Source organism: Alosa pseudoharengus, unplaced genomic scaffold, assembly GCF_046254945.1.
Source record: "Alosa pseudoharengus isolate Yale_2024_CS ecotype anadromous, Long Island Sound unplaced genomic scaffold, YU_APseudo_1.1 YU_APseudo_1.1_scf_4, whole genome shotgun sequence".
NCBI lineage: Eukaryota > Metazoa > Chordata > Actinopteri > Clupeiformes > Clupeidae > Alosa > Alosa pseudoharengus.
Genome location: NW_027468774.1, coordinates 13,944,419 through 13,965,122, shown reverse-complemented (window position 1 = coordinate 13,965,122; position 20,704 = coordinate 13,944,419). Strand labels below are relative to the sequence as shown.

Below are 20,704 nucleotides of genomic sequence, written 5' to 3'. Positions count from 1 at the left end.
CTGGCGCAGCAAGCAATAGTTACACATAAAAGAAAAACAGGAATGAACAGGAAAAAATCAACAGGATAAAGTGCCTTGTGTTCTCATGTTAAAAGAGTTACCATCATGGTTGGGCCTGTAATGGAGCTGGACTTGTCCAGAACATTTCTGAAGGGTCCAGTGGGCTTCTTCTTTGGTGCAAGTGTCCAGAGGCACTCTCTGGTTCTCTCCACGGATACAGCCCTCCAACTAGCACAGAGACAGAAGAAGGGATGTTAGAACCAAGCCCAGTATCTGTGGGCTCCCTTTGCTATACGAGACAGTGAAAGGCTTTCAAGCTAAGTTTTGACCCATTGCATTACACACATGGCTGGATATATAGTTCACTCTCCCATCCTTTTCCCCCAATCTGCACGATACCAACTGCACGCTATCCTTTCCCAGAGCCACTCACCATTAAAAGGTGGTGGCCCTCTCGGAGGCCAGCCTTCTCCGCGTTGGAACCTTGCTGCACCGAGGACACAAAGATGCCGCTCTCGTTTCCCCCCATGAGGGTGACATCGGAGAGGAGGCTGTCTCCCTGGAGGGCGATGTCCTGGATGGGCCGCAGTGAGCTGCTGACTCGGGTGAAGGACGTAACAGAGGGACGGAATGGTCTAGAAAGACACCAAAGACAAAAAAACAAGCAGATAGTTCAGAAAATGACCAGAGTCGTTTTTTTTCCCATGTAATAATACAAGAAAGCAAATGCTATGACTACTACTTCTGTGTAGTGCCTTGACTTGATGAGGTTAAATACAGTTGACTAAATGTAAAATCATTTTAAATGTACCTAATTAGTTAGAAAAATTGCATTTAATAGGTTATAATGTAAGCACTCTCCATGAACATTTGACAGATTCCAGAATAAAAGGCTTAATAGGCATTATTTACTATAACAACTACTGTTAGAAAATTCCAATAAGATTATAGGAGACTTTCACTAAATTAAAATTACAGCAAATGGACTGGAATTACCTCAGGATATGCACCCATAAACATAGAATTTGTCTGCATAAACAGCTGAATACAAATGAATTTTATGGAACTTGTTCTTCCGTTACGAGCAATGCATTCACACTGCACTAAGCACACCATTTTGCATAACTGAAAAGGGCAACCATCATTTGGCAGAAATTTGTATTGAAAATGAATGGAACACCTCTCTGAAGACGTCAGCACCACAACACAGAGCGCAATCAGTTACTGGGCGGCTGCTATCTCTACCTTTCCAGCGAGAACCTCCTGAATATGTTGTTCACTTGCTCCAAGTCGTACGAGTCTAGGCCCTCCGACTGGTGAGAGGAGGATGATGAGTGGATGGATGGAGGACTGTGGGAGAACCTGTCAGTGTCCTCATCTAGAGAGGAAAGTGAGAGAATTAGGCATCTCATTGCACTCATGTTTTCATGATCATTAGATGGATTAAACTCCCATAATATCCCTTAATAACAACGGCTCTGAGGGAATGTCACTGTGTGCATTGCATGCACAGACAGACAATGCTGAAGCATAGGCTGCACAGTCTGGTCTGGGGATTCAGCCAAATGGGAACTTGAAGGAAAAAAAAAAGTTATTATTCACCAAATTCCATGTAGTCTCCACTGTCACTGTCCACACTGGAGAGGCTGAAAAAAAGAAAGAGGAAATTCAAACTGTCCGTCCAATCTCCTCCACTCTGCACCACCAGAGCCATCTCACTGTGCACTGTGTCGGATGAAAATTCATGGCGCGTTCACTTCCAGCACACTTACCTTCTTGGCTGAAATTCGTCCTCTCCTTCTTTGGTTCTCCTGACAAGCGAAGCATTTCCTGGTGGCTCAGGGACCGTTGACACAATGCTGTCGTTACGGAGACGGAGCTGCACATGAACAAATGAAGAAAGAGAAACACTGAATTGTACACTTGTATACCTGAAGTCACTTCACCCCTGCCAGACACGCCTCAGGCTAAACTGAACTAAAAAAGCTTGGCTTGAAGAAACAAGAACCTTTTTAATAAACAAGTGCCTCTTTATAAGTCCCTCTTTTTAAAGCACAACTCCGGAGTAAAAACAACCTAGGGTCTATTTACAGTAGTTAACAACTTTTTATTAAACAAGTCCCTCTTTATAAGTCCCTCTGAAGTCCCTCTTTTTAAAAAAGACATACTTTATTGAGGGCTTCTGTGGTACTGGTAGGAGCAATTGGGGGATTGCTGACGGCTATACAGGCTGAGGTCCGAGAGAGTGGCCTGTCGACACTAGGTGCCTCTGTTAGCTCCCCATTCGTGTTTGACACACCTATCGAAAAAAGATTACATCAGTTACTTAAGGCACCAACAATGTCTCGACATCAACGACTTGACAGTTACAGTAACTTATGGTACCCTGAAAGTCAGGAGCCTTGGGCGTAGTCACAGGAGACTTCAAGACTCTAATCTGGAAGGAGATCCATAAAAAAAAATCATAAGATGTAAAAAACATAAAATGTCTGTAAATAAAAATGGCACAAGAGGCAGAAAAAGGGTTGTGGTTGTCTGTGACCCGGTGCGGAATGCTTACCCCGGCTCCCTTGAGGTTTGGCCGTCGCCTGAACCGCGGCTCAGGCATAAAGAACTTGTTGTCTTCGGGAGACTCGTCCCCAGAGTCCTCAGATGGACCCTCTGCCTTGGGGTCCTGCGAGATGATCGTGGATGGAATGTCTCGAAGTAAACTCTGGTGGGCAGACTAAAAATACTCAAATAATGCTGGTGGTGCACACAACAATTTCAGTTATCACAACATATTGAGCAAGCCATTGTATAACTTGTTGATCAAAACAAACTGTCTATTTCATGTGACCTGATGTAAAACTTTCAGCACAGGTCATATCCCCCCAGGTTGAAGGAAAGGCAGCTCTAGGCCTGAGTATTTCTTAAAGTCATTGACTTCACAGCTGTATCAATCAAAGACATTGATGTATGTTGGTGCATCTGCGTGTACATATCTGGGGAAGCATTGTGTGAACAGAGTGACTTTTGACTGACTGACTGACTGACTGACTGACTGATTGACTGATTGACTGATTGACTGATTGATTGATTGATATTTGTATATAGACACCTGATCCAGGCCATTTTCCTTAGCGAGACGCCTCATCTTGGACTCCAGATTGACGATCTTGGCCTCTTTGCGGACTATCTCGATGTGCAGCTCATCGCTCTTCTCTTCCAGCTCACGGATCTGTTTGCGGTACTTGTCCTTGTCAATCAGGCACTGGGAGAACTGCTTCTGGGCATCGTCCCTCGACTTAAAAGCCTGTAATAATGCACAGAGACCCATAACAACCTATGGATGAGATGAACTGGTTAAGGCAGCGGGGTAAGTTATAGCGGGGAGGCTGTACAACATGCTGTGTCACCTGGTCCCTTTCCCGTTCCACCTCCTCCAACTGCACCATGAATGTATTCATGCGATTCTTGTACATCTCACAGTCCTTCACCAGAGTGGACGACTTCAGCTCCAATGACTCTTTTTCCTCCAAGTACTGTTGCAGAAAAAGAAACCAACATGATTACGATAGTATTAGGGCAACATCATAGTTACCAGCCTCTCAAAATGGATCCTCCCTGATGAAGGAAGCAAAATTTGCTGAGTCATATCTGTATTAGCACCCATGTGGAGGACAGGGGTGTGACAGGCTTATCACTATATTTGGTTATGGAGGCTGCTTCAGGGAGGATGTTCTCTAACACATTTGAGCCATGCTAGTTCCTCTGTCCTCTAAAAATGTGACACCTCTGTGACATGTGAAGCACTGCTCAATTATGAATTGCCATGCAGCATTTAGTAGGGGGAGCATAAGTCTCCAATTTATCATAAATAGCAAGAGTGGCAGCCATATGTCAGGTTCTCACTTCTACTTTTCACCCCCTTCCTCCCTTGATCTAACACTGGCTAGGGAAATACAACAAAACACCAGAATCTGTCAAACTGAATTTTCTTTTTTCTTCATACCATTAACCAGGGGAAAGGATGAATCTGTGTACAGTATATAGTGCTCAATGTATCTTTTTGTGGATATTGGTATTTCTCCTTTAGTATTTTCAACTCAGTCTACTCACTAAAGCTAAAATAAATAAATGTCAAATACATTTAGCACAGTGTCATTGTTGTCTCCATTTTAGTATTGATGGATCCACTGTGTGTTCATATGAGTATGTTGTGAGTGGTGAGAAGGATTTAGCATACACTTCATCCAGAGCCAGAACAGACCCAGATCTAACCACTGCCCCCCCCCCCCCCCACACCCCCACCAGAACTTTCCAGGCCATGTATTGAGAGCAGTCTCACAGCCACACATCTGTAGGTAGAGGTCCCCTCGGGTCAGGCTCACCTTGTCTCTCAGCTCCTCGGCCTGACGCACCTCCTCATGCAGGTTGTAGAGCCGATTGACCAGATCCTGGCGATCCTCCAGAGCCTCCTGTCGGTCATGCTCCAGGATGTCCAGGATGGCCTTGTCCGAATCAGGCAGAGGCCCTGGCTGCAACACACAGACACACACACACACACACACACACACACACACACACACACACACACACACATGCTCATTAAGAACTGTTTAACTGTTTCTCTATATGGTCATTTACCAGACTACTGCCACCAATAGAACAGATAGGTGATGAGTGTAGAATTTTACCTGCCACTTTAATCTATCCCTTTGGAGATATTTGTTGTTGTATTGTTATATTGTTAGCTGCGCTCAGTTATATAGAAAGACATATAGCCAATATGACAAGACATCAGAGAAATGAAAAAGTTACAATTAATTTCAAAGGACAATATCCTTTCTTGCATTGCTGCCAAGATCCATTCAATTTTGGCTTCTCATTTAGTGCTGACACAATGTCACAGTGGGCTTAGTCTCTGACCTCTCCCTCCTCTTATTATGCTGCTGCTCATTAGCCGTGAAACAGCATTGCTGCCACATCTCTTGTGGGAGTCACCTGGATGATTGACTGCAACTCTTGAAGTTTGATTTGCAGCATTTCCTTGTCATGTTCCAGCTGGAGAATCTGCTCTTTGCGGGGACGGTTCTCAATGTCGTTTTTCAGTTTCAGGGACTGCTTGCGCTCCATCGTGCACTCTTCCTCCACCTTGTTTAGCTTGTGTTTCAGCTGATCAATCTGTGGTAAGCAGTCAAGAGGAAGGGTCAGGCAGCGAGCACCAGTTTCAACTACACGATCAAGACAAAAAGACTGACTGCATTTTTAAACTACATGCGTTTGCGCCAGAGTAATGTGGCCGCCGAGGTTGGCCTGTGTGGTCTAGTGGAGTCCACAAGAGTTCAGTACCTAGAAAGGGCCTACAGTGAACACACCAGGGCTTTACACTGAACGTGGAGGGACAGGAAATGACACACTGTGGTCTGACTAGCTATTTTGCAAAATGCAAAGACAAAAAAGTTTCACCTTAGTTTTAACAGATCGCATGTGTTATCACAATTGCATGTTACTGTGTGTTGCATGTGTTATCACAATTGCATGTGTTATCGTGTATCAAAGATACATCAACATATCTGGTAAATATAAGTCAGCAGAAGTGAAACCTATTCAGTTGCATGACAATTTGACTTTCCATCCTGAAACTGACATGCTTTCTTACATAGATAACCATTCCATCTGAAACACACTTGGCTTTTGGCCCCCTCCCCCCAACACACACACACACACACACACACACACACACACACACACACACACAGACACACACACACTCCCCCACCCTTCTGACCTCTAGCTGAAGGTCACGGCTCCTCATGACAGCCATGTTCTTCTCCTCACTCAGCTGGGCGTAGCGCATGGCTAGCTTGTAGTTCTCGTCTTTGACCTTGGTCAGCTCGTCGTTGTAGTTGTTGCGCTCCTCCTTCATCTTGTTGTAGCGCTCCTGGAAGGTCTGCAGTTCCTGGTTGGCCAGGCGCAACTTCCGCTGCTCATCCTCCAGCGTCCGGCATTTGCCCATGATGTCCACGCGCTGCACATCTTTTGCCTTGGCCTGCTGCTGGAGCTTGATCACCTCATTCATAAGGAACTGGGTGAGGCCCTCCTGACCCTCCTCCACTGCAGAAAGGGTGACAATAGAGTCTAATAATAATAAAAAAAATAATAATAATAACAATAGTAATAATAACAATAAGAAGCAATAATAATAATGAATGAAATTCATATAACGTTTCTCATCAAGATAGATGTCAGTAGTGCTTCAAAGGCTATGCAGAGCTTTTCTTTCTGTGTAAGTTTACACAGAGTAATCCCTGCCATGATGACAAAAATAGTGTGTCAAAGTGACCAGGACATATTAAGACTATAATGCATTTACAATAAGACAATGCAACAGATCTGAATGACAACAAAGAGCAGACATACACATATGCATGAGGCACAGTGGCCATCTTTGACAGACACATCATCACAAAGTGTAAATATAGTGGAAGGTTGAATAGAAAGCCCCAGATGCCAGAATACAAACAGCCCTGAAAAAAGTTGCTTCAACTCTGTCAGTTATGAGTGAAATTATTATATTATATATGTGTGCATGTGTGTGTGTGTGTGTGTGTGTGTGTGTGTGTGTGTGTGTGTGTGTGTGTGTGTGTGTGTGTGTGTGTGTGTGTGTGTGTGTGACAGGGAGTGAGAACGTGTTAAAAGGACAGGGCCAGAGGAAGTAGCACTGGCATAAACCCAGGCAGACACATTAGAAGAGGAACAGGAAGTGGCCTAGGCAAGAGCGACTCAGACCAAGTCAAAGCCTGACAAAAGGATGTGTGCCCACACACTAACTTGCGTCCAGACACAAATAGAAAGACTCAACTGACACATTAAAAATATTTGTGCTTTTGTTTTGACTTTGCTTTTGTTTTCAGATAAATAAATGTGACTCACTGGATTTTGGTGACTCACCAACGATAGTGGAGAACCTGCGTGTGGGCTCCTTGCCGGTGACCATCTTGTAGAGGTCGGGGTAGTAGAACTCCAAGCTCTCCAGAAACACCACATAGCCCCGCTCTCCCTTCGTCCGCAGGATATCCAACAGCCGCCCTGACGAGAAAAAAACAGCAGACCAAGCATATGTGTTTGATAAACATCCCACAAACACACATTCTGGCTCTGAATTCTGGCTCTGAACCCATTACTTCCAAAGAAAACGTTTTCCTCTCAAAGTGAACCGGTATGTTTTTCCATAGACTGTATAAAGAAGGTTTTTCACTTATCTTTGCAACTATTACTCATGACCAGATTTTAGAGACCAGACCAGATTTGGGAGGGGGGTGTTTACAAATCCACTAGATGACTCAGCAATGGAATGGTGCATAATCACAAAGAAGTGGCATCAAAGAGCCACGGATAAATCCCCCATTTTGGATTCGGCAGGCTGCATGTTGTGAGCAAACACACAGAGTAACTCGCGAACAACATCCCTGTCATCCATTTAAGCAGCAGGCCCACACACACACACACAGGCACAGGTTTGAAAAATGACACAAGAGGCAGGAATGGAACTGCCTGAGAGAGGAATACACACACCAGTAGCTTACCAGATTAAAAGCTTCCATTCATCATCATATTACACAAGTGGAAAAGCATGGTGAAAGATGAGCTGACTGAGTAACTGATTGATGGCATGATTTGCATGTAAATGTTTTTGGAGCAGAATTTGCATTTTTATACTCCACAGCGTGTAGTCCTTCCTAAAGAATATGAATGCCTGTGTGTGTCTGTGCATGTGTGTCTGTGCGTGTGTGTCTGTGTGTGTGTGTCTGTGCATGTGTGTCTGTGCATGTGTGTCTGTGTGTGTGAATCTGTGTGACAACGTGTCTGTGTCCTCCCACATGTGTACGAACTCAGTCACAAACTCATCCAAAAACACTTGTATTAAAGAGAGATAGAAAGAGAGAGAGGGTGGGTAGAAAGAGGGAGAGAGAGAGAGAGTAAATGTGAAACACATGCATCAAAAACAGAATTGGATGGAAAAACAAGACACAGTGAAACAGAGAGAGGCAGAGACAGTGAAAAGAGAGTGAAATGAAATGAGAAGAGTGAACCAGAGAGAGGCAGAGAGAAGGAGAAGTAAAGACAGAGAGAGGCAGAGAGAGGATTGAAGTAAAGACAGAGAGAGGCAGAGAGAGGGAGAAGTAAAGACAGAGAGAGGCAGAGAGAGGGAGAAGTAAAGACAGAGAGAGGCAGAGAGAGGATTGAAGTAAAGACAGAGAGAGGCAGAGAGAAGGAGAAGTAAAGACAGAGAGAGGCAGAGAGAGGATTGAAGTAAAGACAGAGAGAGGCAGAGAGAGGATTGAAGTAAAGACAGAGAGAGGCAGAGAGAGGCAGAGAGAGGCAGAGGGCCGTCTCCTCTGAGCAAGAGAGCAAGAGACAGGAAGAGACAGACAGACAGACAGATAAACAGAGTAAAAAGGATGTGTGTGTGAATAGGGATGAAACAGTCAAACAGTTCTTAATGAACATTGGTGTGTGTGTGTGTGTGTGTGTGTGTGTGTGTGTGTGTGTGTGTGTGTGTGTGTGTGTCCATACCTGCCCGGTTCACTTTGGACACCAGCAGCAGGGAGTGCAGCACCTCGTCCTCGTCCTGCTCATCGATGACCTTGCACTGCCTCAGGTACGGCGTCAGCTTGTTGGGGTTGATGTAGCGGCTCAGGATGTAGCGGTTGTTCTCCACGTTCTCCCACAGAGCCTCGTCGTCATCCTTGAGCGAGTCCGAGCAACCGTTCTCCATTTTCCCCTGAAGGAGACACAGAAGAGGGTGAGACGGAGGAAAGGCGGGAGATGGGTCTCAGCTGGCTTCCTGCTTCGCTTGCTTCCCCTGCACACTCTGTGGTCTGGGCCACCTACAAGATGAACTGACCACATTTTTAGTGAAGTGGAGATTAGCATTCTGACCACAGAGTGGTCTGTCAAATGCACGTCACTGGCTAAGTAGTTCCCAAAAACCAGTTTCGCACAGCCAAGAAAGCCACAGTGATATTGTCTTGATCCTGTTGGGGGGAGGTTACTTGCACAGGAGACCATGTTTCAGTAAAACCACTGAGCCGATCTCTGATTAACATGTTCATGCACTGGACAATCTTGCTATCTCCTTATCTGCGTCAGCCAACTGCTGCAGATGGGGCTCTGACCTAGCGTGGGTCACAGGTTGAACATTCCACATGTTTGTCTGCTACTAACTACCATGAGTTGCTTTAAAGCGTCCAATAGGAAAGCGGTGACTGTTACAGGTCAGATTTGCACCCCCCCATACACACACACACACAATTTTACACAACACAAAAACAACCCTCCCAAAATGCAAATGCAAAAAGTAATCATTTTGCAGAGTGTGTGTTTGAACCGTATTAAACCGTACTTTCTAGGCAAAGACAAGTAGAAAAACAGGACACTCTGCAATTACAATTGCAACCGCATCATGCAAAGTCAGCTTCTTCACTTCTGATCAGCAAATGTTCAAATTTAGAGATGGGGCAACAAACCCAGATGGCAGCGCATAGCAGTAGGGGTGGCAGATAAAGCCTGCAAAGAACACTCAATGTTCTGCCATGTGAACGGTAATGATTTCACAACTCCATGGTTGTTTGATGGGTAACACTTTACTTGACCATATCGACATAAGAGTGACATGACACTGTCATGACACATGAACCCTAACCGTAACCCTAATCCTAACCCTAACTTGTTATGACAAAAAACGAATGACACTTAATGACAGAAGCGTTATCTCATAAACGTTTATGACTTGTTTATGACACGTTCATGACAGTGTCATGTCACTCTTATGTTGATACTGTCAAGTAAAGTGTAACCGTTTGATGTTTTCTGTGTTTTAATGTGCCCTACAGAAAAGATAGCAGGAAAACACAAGGTCAATGTCTGTATGATATTTGCTGACCAAAGACCATAATAAGTTACAAGTTGCTATATAGGTGTCATTTGCCTCTTTTTTACACACACACTCACACACTGATGCCCGCATGCATACACATGATGCAACACGTGGACACAGTCTTAGCGTTCCCTTTCTACCTATTTATATGATGACTGTTTGACGTCCACAATAATAAAGTGCTGACACCCAACCTGCCATATTATTATTACACAACATCACTGAGTCCCTTCCCTGTGCAATGATGACAGCCATCTAATCTGTTCACAAGTGCCATCAGAGCTGTGTGCTCTTATCCCCTATCTACTAACAACACCCTCATGCCCGGTGTTTGGTTGTCAATCTTTCACATTCACCAAAGTCACCATGTGAAGAGTGCCCATGCGGTACCCTGTGCCGTTACAGAATAAAGCATGTGTGCTCACTATGTGCAATTAAAACAAATCAAATCAACATGGGGCCGTGCAGCCCTGTAATGGTGACAATGCATGGTGAGTGAGTATCCGCTTGCTTCAGGGCCTGTGGGTCACTGCCTGCTGCCTGCCGGAATCTTTGCATATTCACACATGAAGAAGGCAGAGGCGTGGGCCAGAGGGGCAGGTTTGCTCACCTTTGACAACATAATCCTTTCATTGTGTCCCACAGAGCCTCACAGAGCTTTGCAAATGAAATCATATCTGATGCTGCCCATTTGCCCCCCCACACACATAGCCTTTGCATATCGTTTTAGGCCTAAATTTAACTAGCAGTGCAACGAATTGCAGGTTGATAGCTGACAGTAGGACGCAGAATGTCCATACAGCTTTTTTCTGTCTTTCTTGAAGGTTTTAAAGCTGATTAATTAATCTCTTCCATGTTTCTTGTTCCTAAAGACCTGCACCAGGACACTGGTGAATCAAAAGCTATCAGACCAGATTTTCTAAAGATGAAAAGAAATTCCTTACTTTCTTTACTTAAAACATGGATTAAACATATAAGATATGACAAGTATAAGACCTCAACCGATATAGGGCTATTTCCATCATGTCTTTATGGTGATAACTTATTTTAGGGGCTTTGGGCATTTTCCATGTGCTTCACCAAAAAAAACAATCAAGATGACCACGATCCCTCAGCCCATCAGTCACCACTTTTATAATGTTACACCTTTCAAAAAAGTACCATCCATTACCTTAAGGAAGTCTTTTAAAGCATTTTTGTACTGAGGCAATCAAAGAGAACAGCAGGGGAGAACCTGAGAGAGAATGAAAGTGAGCTGATATTGAAGAGAGACCTCAAACGCGCCCTCTCTCTCCCCTCGCAGTCTAGGCGCTCAGGCTGCTCAGACTCTGGGCCAGATTAGGGACACATCGGAGCCGGCAGCTTTCTGATGACTTTCAGACATTTTGATTATTACTCTGACTGTTACTCTGACTGTTATTGTTGTTGTCTTTGGTTTTGGCCCTGATTGCTCCCAAAGGGTGGAAATAGCTGAGGGGTAAAGAGGGTATCTCCCTCTGTCAGTTGTGTAATTAAGTAGAGGTCTGATTTACAAGGACAGTGAAAGACACAACATAAAGCGCAAGACTCACAACACAAGCCCATTCATAGTGCCACACACACCTACTCTTTCACTTTACTATGTATATCACCTGCAACATGACAAATACTCATATGTGCTCAATCTGTCTGTCTGTCTGTCTCTCTTTCTTGCATTCTCTCTCCTGCCTTTCATTTCCTCCCTTTCGATCTCTCTCTCTCTCTCCCCTCACTCTCTACCACATTACACATGTATTCATTCACACACACACACACACACACACACACACACACACACACACACACACACACACACACACACACACACACACAGAGACACACACACACAACTCTCCTCCGCCTCCTTGACATATCAAAACCAAGTTTCCTCCTTGCTCATTTTGGAGTCAGTGACTAATAACCGCTTTCTCCACTTCCCCTTCTCACCAGCAGATGTTTGGCAGCGGTGACCCTCAGACCACCTCGTTCAGAGAACATTAAGAGTTTGGTCCAACGCAGATGCCTCCACAAGGACAGATGCTCTAAACTGTGGTAAGACACCCCAACACCCACAGAGGATCTGTTGCCCACTTCTATGTGCATTTACAGTAAATAAGAACATTTTGCATGAGCACTTAACATGCTGTGCTAGGATGATAAACAGCTCCTCTAATAGAGCCTAACATGTTAACACATAGCGTATGGCGTATGCATAAATTAACCATAAGGTCCTATCATCTAAATGGTTCAACAACTGCTTTGAATGTGTTATTACTGATGAAAGTGCTTTTGTCCGAGCCAGAGTTTGTGCCTTATCGTAACCCCAGCCTCCATATAGAATCTATCTAGCCTCCCCTCCCCCCCCCCCCTTTCCTCTCCTCTCCCCTCACCTCTCAAGTCATGTTGAAGATGTGCGTGAAAAAACGAGGCAAAAACGGAAGTGCTCACCACGTGCTCTCTTAGCCTGATCTGATTTTAGAACAACCACAAACCCACTGGGTGCTTATAGCCAATGGGCTGCAGATCTGCTGTTTCGCTGTACGAACTTTGCGATAACATCGCCAAACTTTAGGGTGTGAAAATAACACACACACATACAGAGCACTCGTTCATGGGTGCCATCAGACCCCCCCCCCCCCCACACACACACACACACCCACACACATGTGCCCTCTCTGTCTCTCTCTCTAACTCTCTCTCAAATACATACACATACAAACATCACTGATACCCAAGGGCCCATCTAACATTATGGGCTTGCAGTGTTGAATCGCTGACTGAAAACATGCTATGCTCAACCACATCGAAAGTTCTAACTTTCTTAATTTTTAACCCCAAACCCCACCCCTACTTGGCTGGAGAAACTCGAAAGTGGCTGAAGTGAGATTCAGTAAATAACTGAAAATCCTTCTGTTTAAAAATACAGTGTGGGGGCGCTGTGGCGCAGCAGGCTACAGCGCCCGTACCATATACGGGTCTGAGTGCCCACGGGGACCCAGGTTCGATTTCCCGATCCCACCCCATCTCTCTCTCCCACTTGCTTCCTGTCTCACTCTCCACTGTCCTGTCCAAATAAAGGCAAAAAGCCCCAAAAAATATACTTAAAAAAAAAAAATATATATACTGTGTGACAGCTGCAACCTTGTTTGTACTGTCCTTCTCTAAAACTAGCATAACATATTTATGTTCAGGGCTAAGGGCAAACTAGTTGTTTGAGGTTTAAAAAACATTCATAAAAAGATAACACATGAAGCGACTTTGTCTTTTCTCACAACAATGTTTGTTCTTCATTTTGAAAGACGAACCGAGCCACCATTTCGCACACCAGCGGCAGTGTCTTCCTTAACTACTCTGGCTGAAGCCCTTGCAGCATGCATTGCACAGCCCACCAAATACACACGTCTGATTGATCATCCACACCATACCCACTGTACACTGTGAATTCAACAGGGACACAATTAGGCAGGCTGCCAGCGCTCTTTAAATCCCATGCACTCTCCTGAATGAGCTACGGATGCTAAATTGATTTACCAAGGTCCCACAGGGGGGGCCTGAGCTGCCAGTGTGTCCATCCTTGATATTTATGCATACAACAGATATGTGCCTGGACTACACTGAGAGCCCAGAGCAAACACATTAACCTACATGGGATTGGGACAAAGGAGTGTGCTTTGATAGCAGCTAGTATTTTCTGCTTGTGTTTCTTCATGGGCCTTTGGAAAGAGATAAGAGAAACAGGGGGGTGACATGTAGTGCTGCCCTCTTTTCTTTCTGTCAGATATAATCCTCTGTTTGAGGTGGTTGCGCAGGATTTTGCAGACCTTACAGCCTGGTGGCCCTGACACGTTACATCTTAGTTCAGTTTGCACTGGATTAAAGTCACTCCTGAGTAACGTTTGGTGTCCCAGATTTTTCGATCCCACCAGTGAGTAAAGGGGTAGGGTTTGCGTGATGAGAGCGAGAGGCTTTGTCTTTTGGCAATCAACAATGCTGGAGAAGAGTACTGTCAATGGCTGATAGTTAAAGGTTGACCCCAACACTTCTCATGTTCAATTAATGTTTAATACGCCCGGTCATAATGTAACGACATCACCCACTGAGCCCCCTGAGAAATATCAGAGGTAGCATACAGGAGGTAGCTCATGGTGACATCTCAGTTTAGATCAATTCAGAGTTGGGTGGCTGTGCTTCGGGTGGTTGTGCTTCAGTATTTCTCCTGGAGTCATCTACTGTTTGCATTCATAACAAAAATAGTACTCCTCAACTGATGCACTGTAATTTTACAATGTCATCTTATTTTTTTCCAGTTGATTTCATGTTATCAGTACTGAGGGCCACAAACCTCTGGTCAGACGCTGAATACTAACAGGACTCAATCTCCACACTAAAACATGGGCACAAGGCTCGAGTGTCATTTCGCTTAGCCATGAGCACAGCTCACTGTTAACACTGTTAACAACCATAATGACTTTTGGAGACAGACATAGAGATTAGAGCCTGTGATGAAAAAAGAGTGGGTGAGCTCAATAATTTGCTTCTTCCATTGAAGGAGACCTTATTCATAGAGGAATGACAGCTTAGATGAAAAGGGAATAATGAGCATAGTATATATTACAAAACATCTATTCTTACCTTTCTCTGGTAAATGAAGATAAGGGCATTCACCTGAACCCAATATCTGGTCCCCAAAACAATGGAATCTTTGTCTGTTATGAGCCAATATCATTCATTGCTATGCCACTTGGCTATGCTATGCTATGTTATTTGCCAACCTGTGTCTGTGTGTGTGCCAGTATTTGGGGGGGCGGGGGGGGTCACGTAATCTCAGAGAGTGTCATCTCTTCCAAATAAATCCAAAGACATCAGGAAGTTACACAACCGCAATGAGCAGGACATTCCATTGCATGTTTGGTGCTTGGGGCATTGTTCAGGCAAAAAACACTGCACTTTCATTTGAATATCTTAATGGAGGTAAATGTCATCCATTCTGTCAGGTAACTGTTTGACTTATCTCATTCTTTGCCACTGATCATGGTATAGTGCACAGCTGAGGTTTCTGGAGTTCACCTGATTTCCCTCACCAAAACTTAGTTTACATGTTTGAAAAACATTATACTATATACAAGCATTAGTTTCTTCCAAGAGCTCCAAATATGGGATGGGGGATAGGGGGGGGGGGCAGTGATCGGTCTGTTCCTGGTCAAAGCTAACAGGATGAAAGGAATTTAACAGGATGAAATTGCACATTTGTGCTGGTGATTTGGAAAACAAAACCAATTAGATAGACATTTTGCTGTTTTTTTGTAGTTGTAAAATGTACACTACATTGGATTACATTGTTCTATGATTTTTTTGTGTACCTTGAAATAAAGGCCAGGACTCACCAAACTAAAAACTACAACCAAAGCACCAATACCATTAGTCAGATAGGCCTTAATCAAAGCACTGTAACAGCAGACTCACTCACTGTACATAGAAAATAGAGAATATATTGCCAATAGAATTTGAGAAAGTTGCCTAAATCCCTTCAATCCCCCAAAACAACTCCAGAAACAGCACGAAAGATTATCAAAATGGTTGTCTATTCTAGAATCTCATCCAGCCTCAGATGTAATGAGAAAAATGATGGTGATTATATAATCTCTTTAATGCCATTAATCTAATGGAAGAGAAGTTTGCTAAATCTCTGAAGTAGCACAGTTGTCTCCCATGTAGAAATGATCTTCCAATTCTTCCAAATAGCCAAATAAACCCATGGGGACTGTTTTAGTAGTCTGTACAAGTACCTCAATACTCTAGCCTGGATGCCAGCCGAACTTAGCCCCGCCCACAACATTTGAGGACGGGAAGTTTGGTCTGGACTTGTTCCGTTGTGGAGCAACTACAGTATGCCCGAACCAGAGCTGTTTGGACCAATCAAATTGGGCTTTTTTTTACGATGATGACAGATGAGCAACAGTACCTCGTCTATCAAGTCATCTGAGCCCGCTAAAGTTGATTCTGTTTGAAACAAAAACGAACGACTAGAAGCTAGACAGATGGCTTCTAAGACCCCATATGGAGAAATGCATATTATTTCCATGCGGTCTGGCCTTTCATTTACATGAAAACTGAGGTTTTATCACTGAAAATGATTATTTCTGAAAACTTCGGCCAAAGTGGATATGTGGGAAAACTCCGGTTTCACTTTCATCAAGGGAAAACAGCGTGTTTGCATTGTGACATGTTGTTCCCTCGTTTGTTTGAAATCTCTGATTGGCCACCCTTTTGCTCGAGGGGTTTGCGACACCCTTCCCCAGCTGTTTTATAGCATGTTTGTAGCATTGGTGTGAACGGAATTATTTTTTAAAACGAAGGAGGGGAAATATCCATTTTTCCGAATAGCCTACCCTGCTATTTCGTTGTCTTAGATTTCGCTATCGGGTGTTGTATAGACAGAGCAATAACTTTTAAAAAAAGACCAGAAAACAATGTTAAGGCATTTGTGGAGAAGAAGGATGGTTTGGGTGTTCTTCCTACAGCTCACGGTAAGCTATTTCGTTGCTCTGATTGGTTAGGTCTATCCAAATGAGTACAGAGGCATTCCCCCCCTGTATCGGTTGAAACACACCTCATAATTATGTCCCAATGGAGCAGTATCAGCCTCATATTCTGACTAGAATTTTGAGTATGATAATGTCAGGCTATCAATACTCTTCTCTTTGTACTTGAATAAAAAGTTACTTTCCACCACTGATTATCAGACGTCCTTTTATTTTTTTTACATTAGGCAGTGCATGTCTAGAAATTGTGCAGTTTCCTGATTAATGCAAAATAATTTAATAACTATGGCATTCAACACACAGCCTCTTAACCCTATCCACAGTTAACCTGTACTATTTCTGAATGATTTCCTTTGCATGAAAAATGCTTAATTGAAAAGTGACTTTTAACAATGTAAATATGGTAGAAATGTGTTTTCAGAACATCCATAAATCTATCTTTTTTGGTATGGTGGCTTAACAAACTAAACATCATGAACGATTCATGATCAATTGTTTATCATTCCAATGGCTGAGTAGTTAGCTCAATTGGCTATGAAGGTATTGCATGAAGACAAGACCTCAGAAATACATGATTGAGCATGAGCAAGTTGAAAATATCCCATGATTCTGATAAGAAGACAACTTAGGCCTGATGGTAGTGTGCCACTGGATCCCCCTGGTTACCCAACATCTTAGTTTGATTAATGCTGCATTTGTTTTTTTAGTATGTCAATGGCCAATAGTTGCCAGTTTGTATTTTCCACAATCGATTAAAGGTAAAATAATGTGCACTTTTTGTAGTACACTACTGTAAAATAATGTACTTTTTTACAGAAAAATAATGTATTTTTTTAAGTACCCTGCAGTGCAGTAAATGTAGTTAGTTAATAATATATTTTCTATGCTATTGCTTTTACATCAAGATTTCCTGCCACTAGGATACTGCCAATTTCAAAGTTTTTAACAGGCCAGGAAACTCTATCAATTTCATAGATGTGAATTTGATATAAGCCTGCATTCTAAAAGAGCATTATCAACTAAGGTCTAAGACCTGATTCATCCTTGTGGCTTCAAGGCATAGGAACCGAATGGGTTGTGATGGAGCTAAGTGAATGGGGAACCAAAAGAAGAGATGCCGAAAGTGGCAACTGCTCTGTATGCCATGCACAGAGGACGCATGTATTACATAGTACAGTCTATTCAAATGACATTTCTATTAACCTCCCCTGCTCCCATGGACACACAGGCAGGCTGTGACTCTGACAAGAGCATTCTCCAGGGAAAGCAGATGGCGAACAACTCCTGCCCCCTTCATGCACGCACACACAAAGGTCTGGTGCATTAGAAACGAGAAAGCCTTGCTGGTGGCAGGTTTCAGATTAGTTGAACTGCGGTTCACAACACACAGTACCTGGTGCCATGATCCGCACCAGTTTTTGGTGAGATGAATTCATTTCATCTGAATGCAAAGTTCAAACTCAATATGAATTTGTATTATATTTCATGTTTTCTTCAGGACATGGATTATAGCATTAATAATGCCCACATTGCATTGTATACTAGGCTACTTTTCATTAGATGGATAACTGACAAATTACTTAATCTCAAAATAAAATAATCTGACTAGTTAAAATGGCCAAGCACATATGGGTAATGAAAAGTGCAACAGGTTTAAGCCAACACAATTTTGAGCATTCATCTCCTTGACCCACTACAATTTGCAGTTGCAAATTACAAGTTTTACACTGTTACAAAGGTGACAAATAAATAATTTTGGTGCTGTAGGCTATTGAGTCAACGTGTTGCTTCTCACCCCAGTTTTGGTTCTTCAATCGAAGATACTTCACAGCAAAAATCGATACTTCACAGCAAAACATCATAGGCTAAATTAGAACTAAGAAACTCTTTCACTTTGATATAAACCTAACGTAAACAATTACATGTGATCCTCAGAACATGAGAACATACCCTTCAAAAGACAATTACACAAATTAATTGTGTCACCATGTTTTCTATCAGTTTTTCATTGTTTTATGGAATCCACTTACGACACTTCAGTTCCTCAACAGTCTATGTGATAGATATTCTGGAGTCAACACCCTGCTGATAGCTTGGTTTCGCCTGCTTAGTCCGTAAAGTGAATTTGCGATTCACAAAAATCCCCTCAAAGAATGTTTTGAGGCATCGTTTTCATTAGGCTACTCACGATGTGTGCAAACAGCCTATCTGTTCTATGGCATACTGCAAAAGTATCCAAAACTTCGCATGTATTAGGCTACTTGTAGGCTACACAGTACACGGCTACAGTTTCAGCGCTGATCTTGTGCCTTGTCAGAGAAGTTTACAAAAGTGCATTAAATATTTAGCTTAAATTCCCACACTACCCACAAATTGTTTACCTGATAGAGGATCAACCTCTGGAGTGGACACTCAGCTCAACGAATTCATTTCGGGTGTAGAAACGTTCAAACACTAAAACGTTTGGAGAGGGCTACGTCGAAATGGATGAACTTCAACTTATCATAAGCGCGACACCTGCAAGAGTGTCAGTCAAGTTGACAAGTACAAGTAAATAGGGCGGAGTTAGTATGAAAATAGACTGGGGCGTGAGCGTCAGTGTAGGCTATCACTTGTTGATTTAAATTCGGTGGAGTTGTTGCGGAGCTCCTGTAGGCTATGTGTGTAAGTCTAATAAAAAAGACCTAGACTTTATTATCAATATTAATCTGAATATGAAACAGAGTCAATATTCATTTTGTAAGTTCTAGAAAGGTGATAAACAATTTTGACTGCAGACTGACAGCGTGACTGGTTCAGGCTATCTAACCATGGCACGTACGTAGCCTACTATTAAGAAGTTTTCTTATAACTGTCAAGTTATTTGCATTGTTTGCAGGGTGATGTCATAAACTTGTGGCATGCAAATATGTAGGCTGCAGCTTATTTGTTTTTTGTTAACGGTTGAGCCTTAGTAAGAATAAAGGCATGTTTGTTATGGGACTGCATTTAAATAAAAGAGCTACGGCCCTTGTGGTTTAGGCCTATGCACGATGCATAATAATTCATTAACCATACTCTGATTAACAAAGGTAGCCTACGTAGTCTATAGATTAATGCTTGAAAGCATCTGTTAGTAGGCTGTAGCTCCCATAGCCTACAACTACTATTTTCATCACTGCGCGTGTGTGTTTGCGTATGCGTGAGTTAATAAATTAGATAGGGCAGTGTGAAATAATGTAATTAAAACGTAGGCTAATGCAATGTTTGTCTTCAACCCACAATATTGCCTCGTCTGTGTCAGTCTTTGAGGTCTCCCTCTAGTGGTCAACGAGCTGAGGTACGGGGCAAGAGGATTTTTTTTATTTTACTAAGCTTCTCAAGCATAGACAAATTATGAAATATAATTTAGCAGCAAAATACAATCAAGCAAATACAATACCCAATCATTTTTGTCCCCCTAATAGGCCTACCCTAATTATTGATGGATACATTCCAATTGTATCTACAGAAGAATATACAAAAAGGGTATTCTTGGAACCATTAGATACTGTGGAAAAGGTCTTGTGAAGGTCTAAAGTGTTCTTTTGACAAGTGTGTCTTTTTTCACAAACTCCCCACTACCACCACAATACTTATAGAGAAGAGACTGTGAGATTAACCTGAGGTTAAAAGAGACTTGGAATAAAGAAGAATTGGTCATGGCTAGAAAGAGACCTAAAGAAAACATCAATGTGATATGGCAAGGCCAATTGGACATCATTAATAACTAGAGAGATGAATGCAGGCCTATCTCATGGACGCCATGAAATTTGTATAAGATATATGGATCTACAGAAGACTGACTAGTGAGGGCCAGCTAAAACGATGAATAAAGCCTTCCTCTGAAAGGACAAGTAACCCATGAAAACCTAATATGGAGGGAAATTAAAGAGAATGACCTCAGATGTCACCTGAAAAGATGGAGAGAGCGTGAGAGCAATAAAGAGAGAGAGAGAGAGAAGAAAGAAAGCAAACAACCTGCTCATGGCATGTGGGTAAATTGAATGCCACTGACCCGCCATTCATCAGCATAGTGGTGCGATGAATGACAAGTGGGGCAGAAATCCGAGGTTCCCGACTTTCGACAGCTGCCGAGAATCCTTGAAGCAGCAGAGGTGGGAGACGCGCACGGAACAACAGGACAAGTTGGGCCACTGCCAGCGTGTCCCCAGCGGTGCCCCGCGCCTGGCCTTGTTAA

At 43.0% G+C, this 20,704-nt stretch overlaps 1 protein-coding gene across 8 annotated transcripts in view; it reads right to left on the bottom strand.

Moving 5' to 3' along the window:
- card11 (caspase recruitment domain family, member 11) overlaps window positions 1-18,994 on the bottom strand; it is a 26,026-nt gene extending 7,032 nt beyond the window's left edge. For 2 of the 8 annotated variants that reach the window (XM_076264913.1, XM_076264917.1), the window contains exons 1-16: window positions 18,867-18,994; window positions 8,563-8,770; window positions 6,919-7,074; window positions 5,774-6,123; window positions 4,987-5,166; window positions 4,374-4,520; window positions 3,399-3,524; window positions 3,101-3,295; window positions 2,561-2,725; window positions 2,386-2,437; window positions 2,169-2,299; window positions 1,773-1,879; window positions 1,603-1,646; window positions 1,246-1,378; window positions 434-635; window positions 102-228 (exon numbers count right to left, since the gene is read on the bottom strand). In XM_076264913.1, coding sequence (XP_076121028.1) covers window positions 102-228; window positions 434-635; window positions 1,246-1,378; window positions 1,603-1,646; window positions 1,773-1,879; window positions 2,169-2,299; window positions 2,386-2,437; window positions 2,561-2,725; window positions 3,101-3,295; window positions 3,399-3,524; window positions 4,374-4,520; window positions 4,987-5,166; window positions 5,774-6,123; window positions 6,919-7,074; window positions 8,563-8,764 — 2,317 coding nt within the window. In that variant the 5' untranslated portion in view covers window positions 8,765-8,770; window positions 18,867-18,994. The remainder of the gene's footprint in view (window positions 1-101; window positions 229-433; window positions 636-1,245; window positions 1,379-1,602; window positions 1,647-1,772; window positions 1,880-2,168; window positions 2,300-2,385; window positions 2,438-2,560; window positions 2,726-3,100; window positions 3,296-3,398; window positions 3,525-4,373; window positions 4,521-4,986; window positions 5,167-5,773; window positions 6,124-6,918; window positions 7,075-8,562; window positions 8,771-18,866) is intronic. The other 6 variants (XM_076264920.1, XM_076264921.1, XM_076264914.1 and 3 more) reach the window with 5 other exon arrangements.
- Window positions 18,995-20,704: the final 1,710 nt, after the last annotated feature.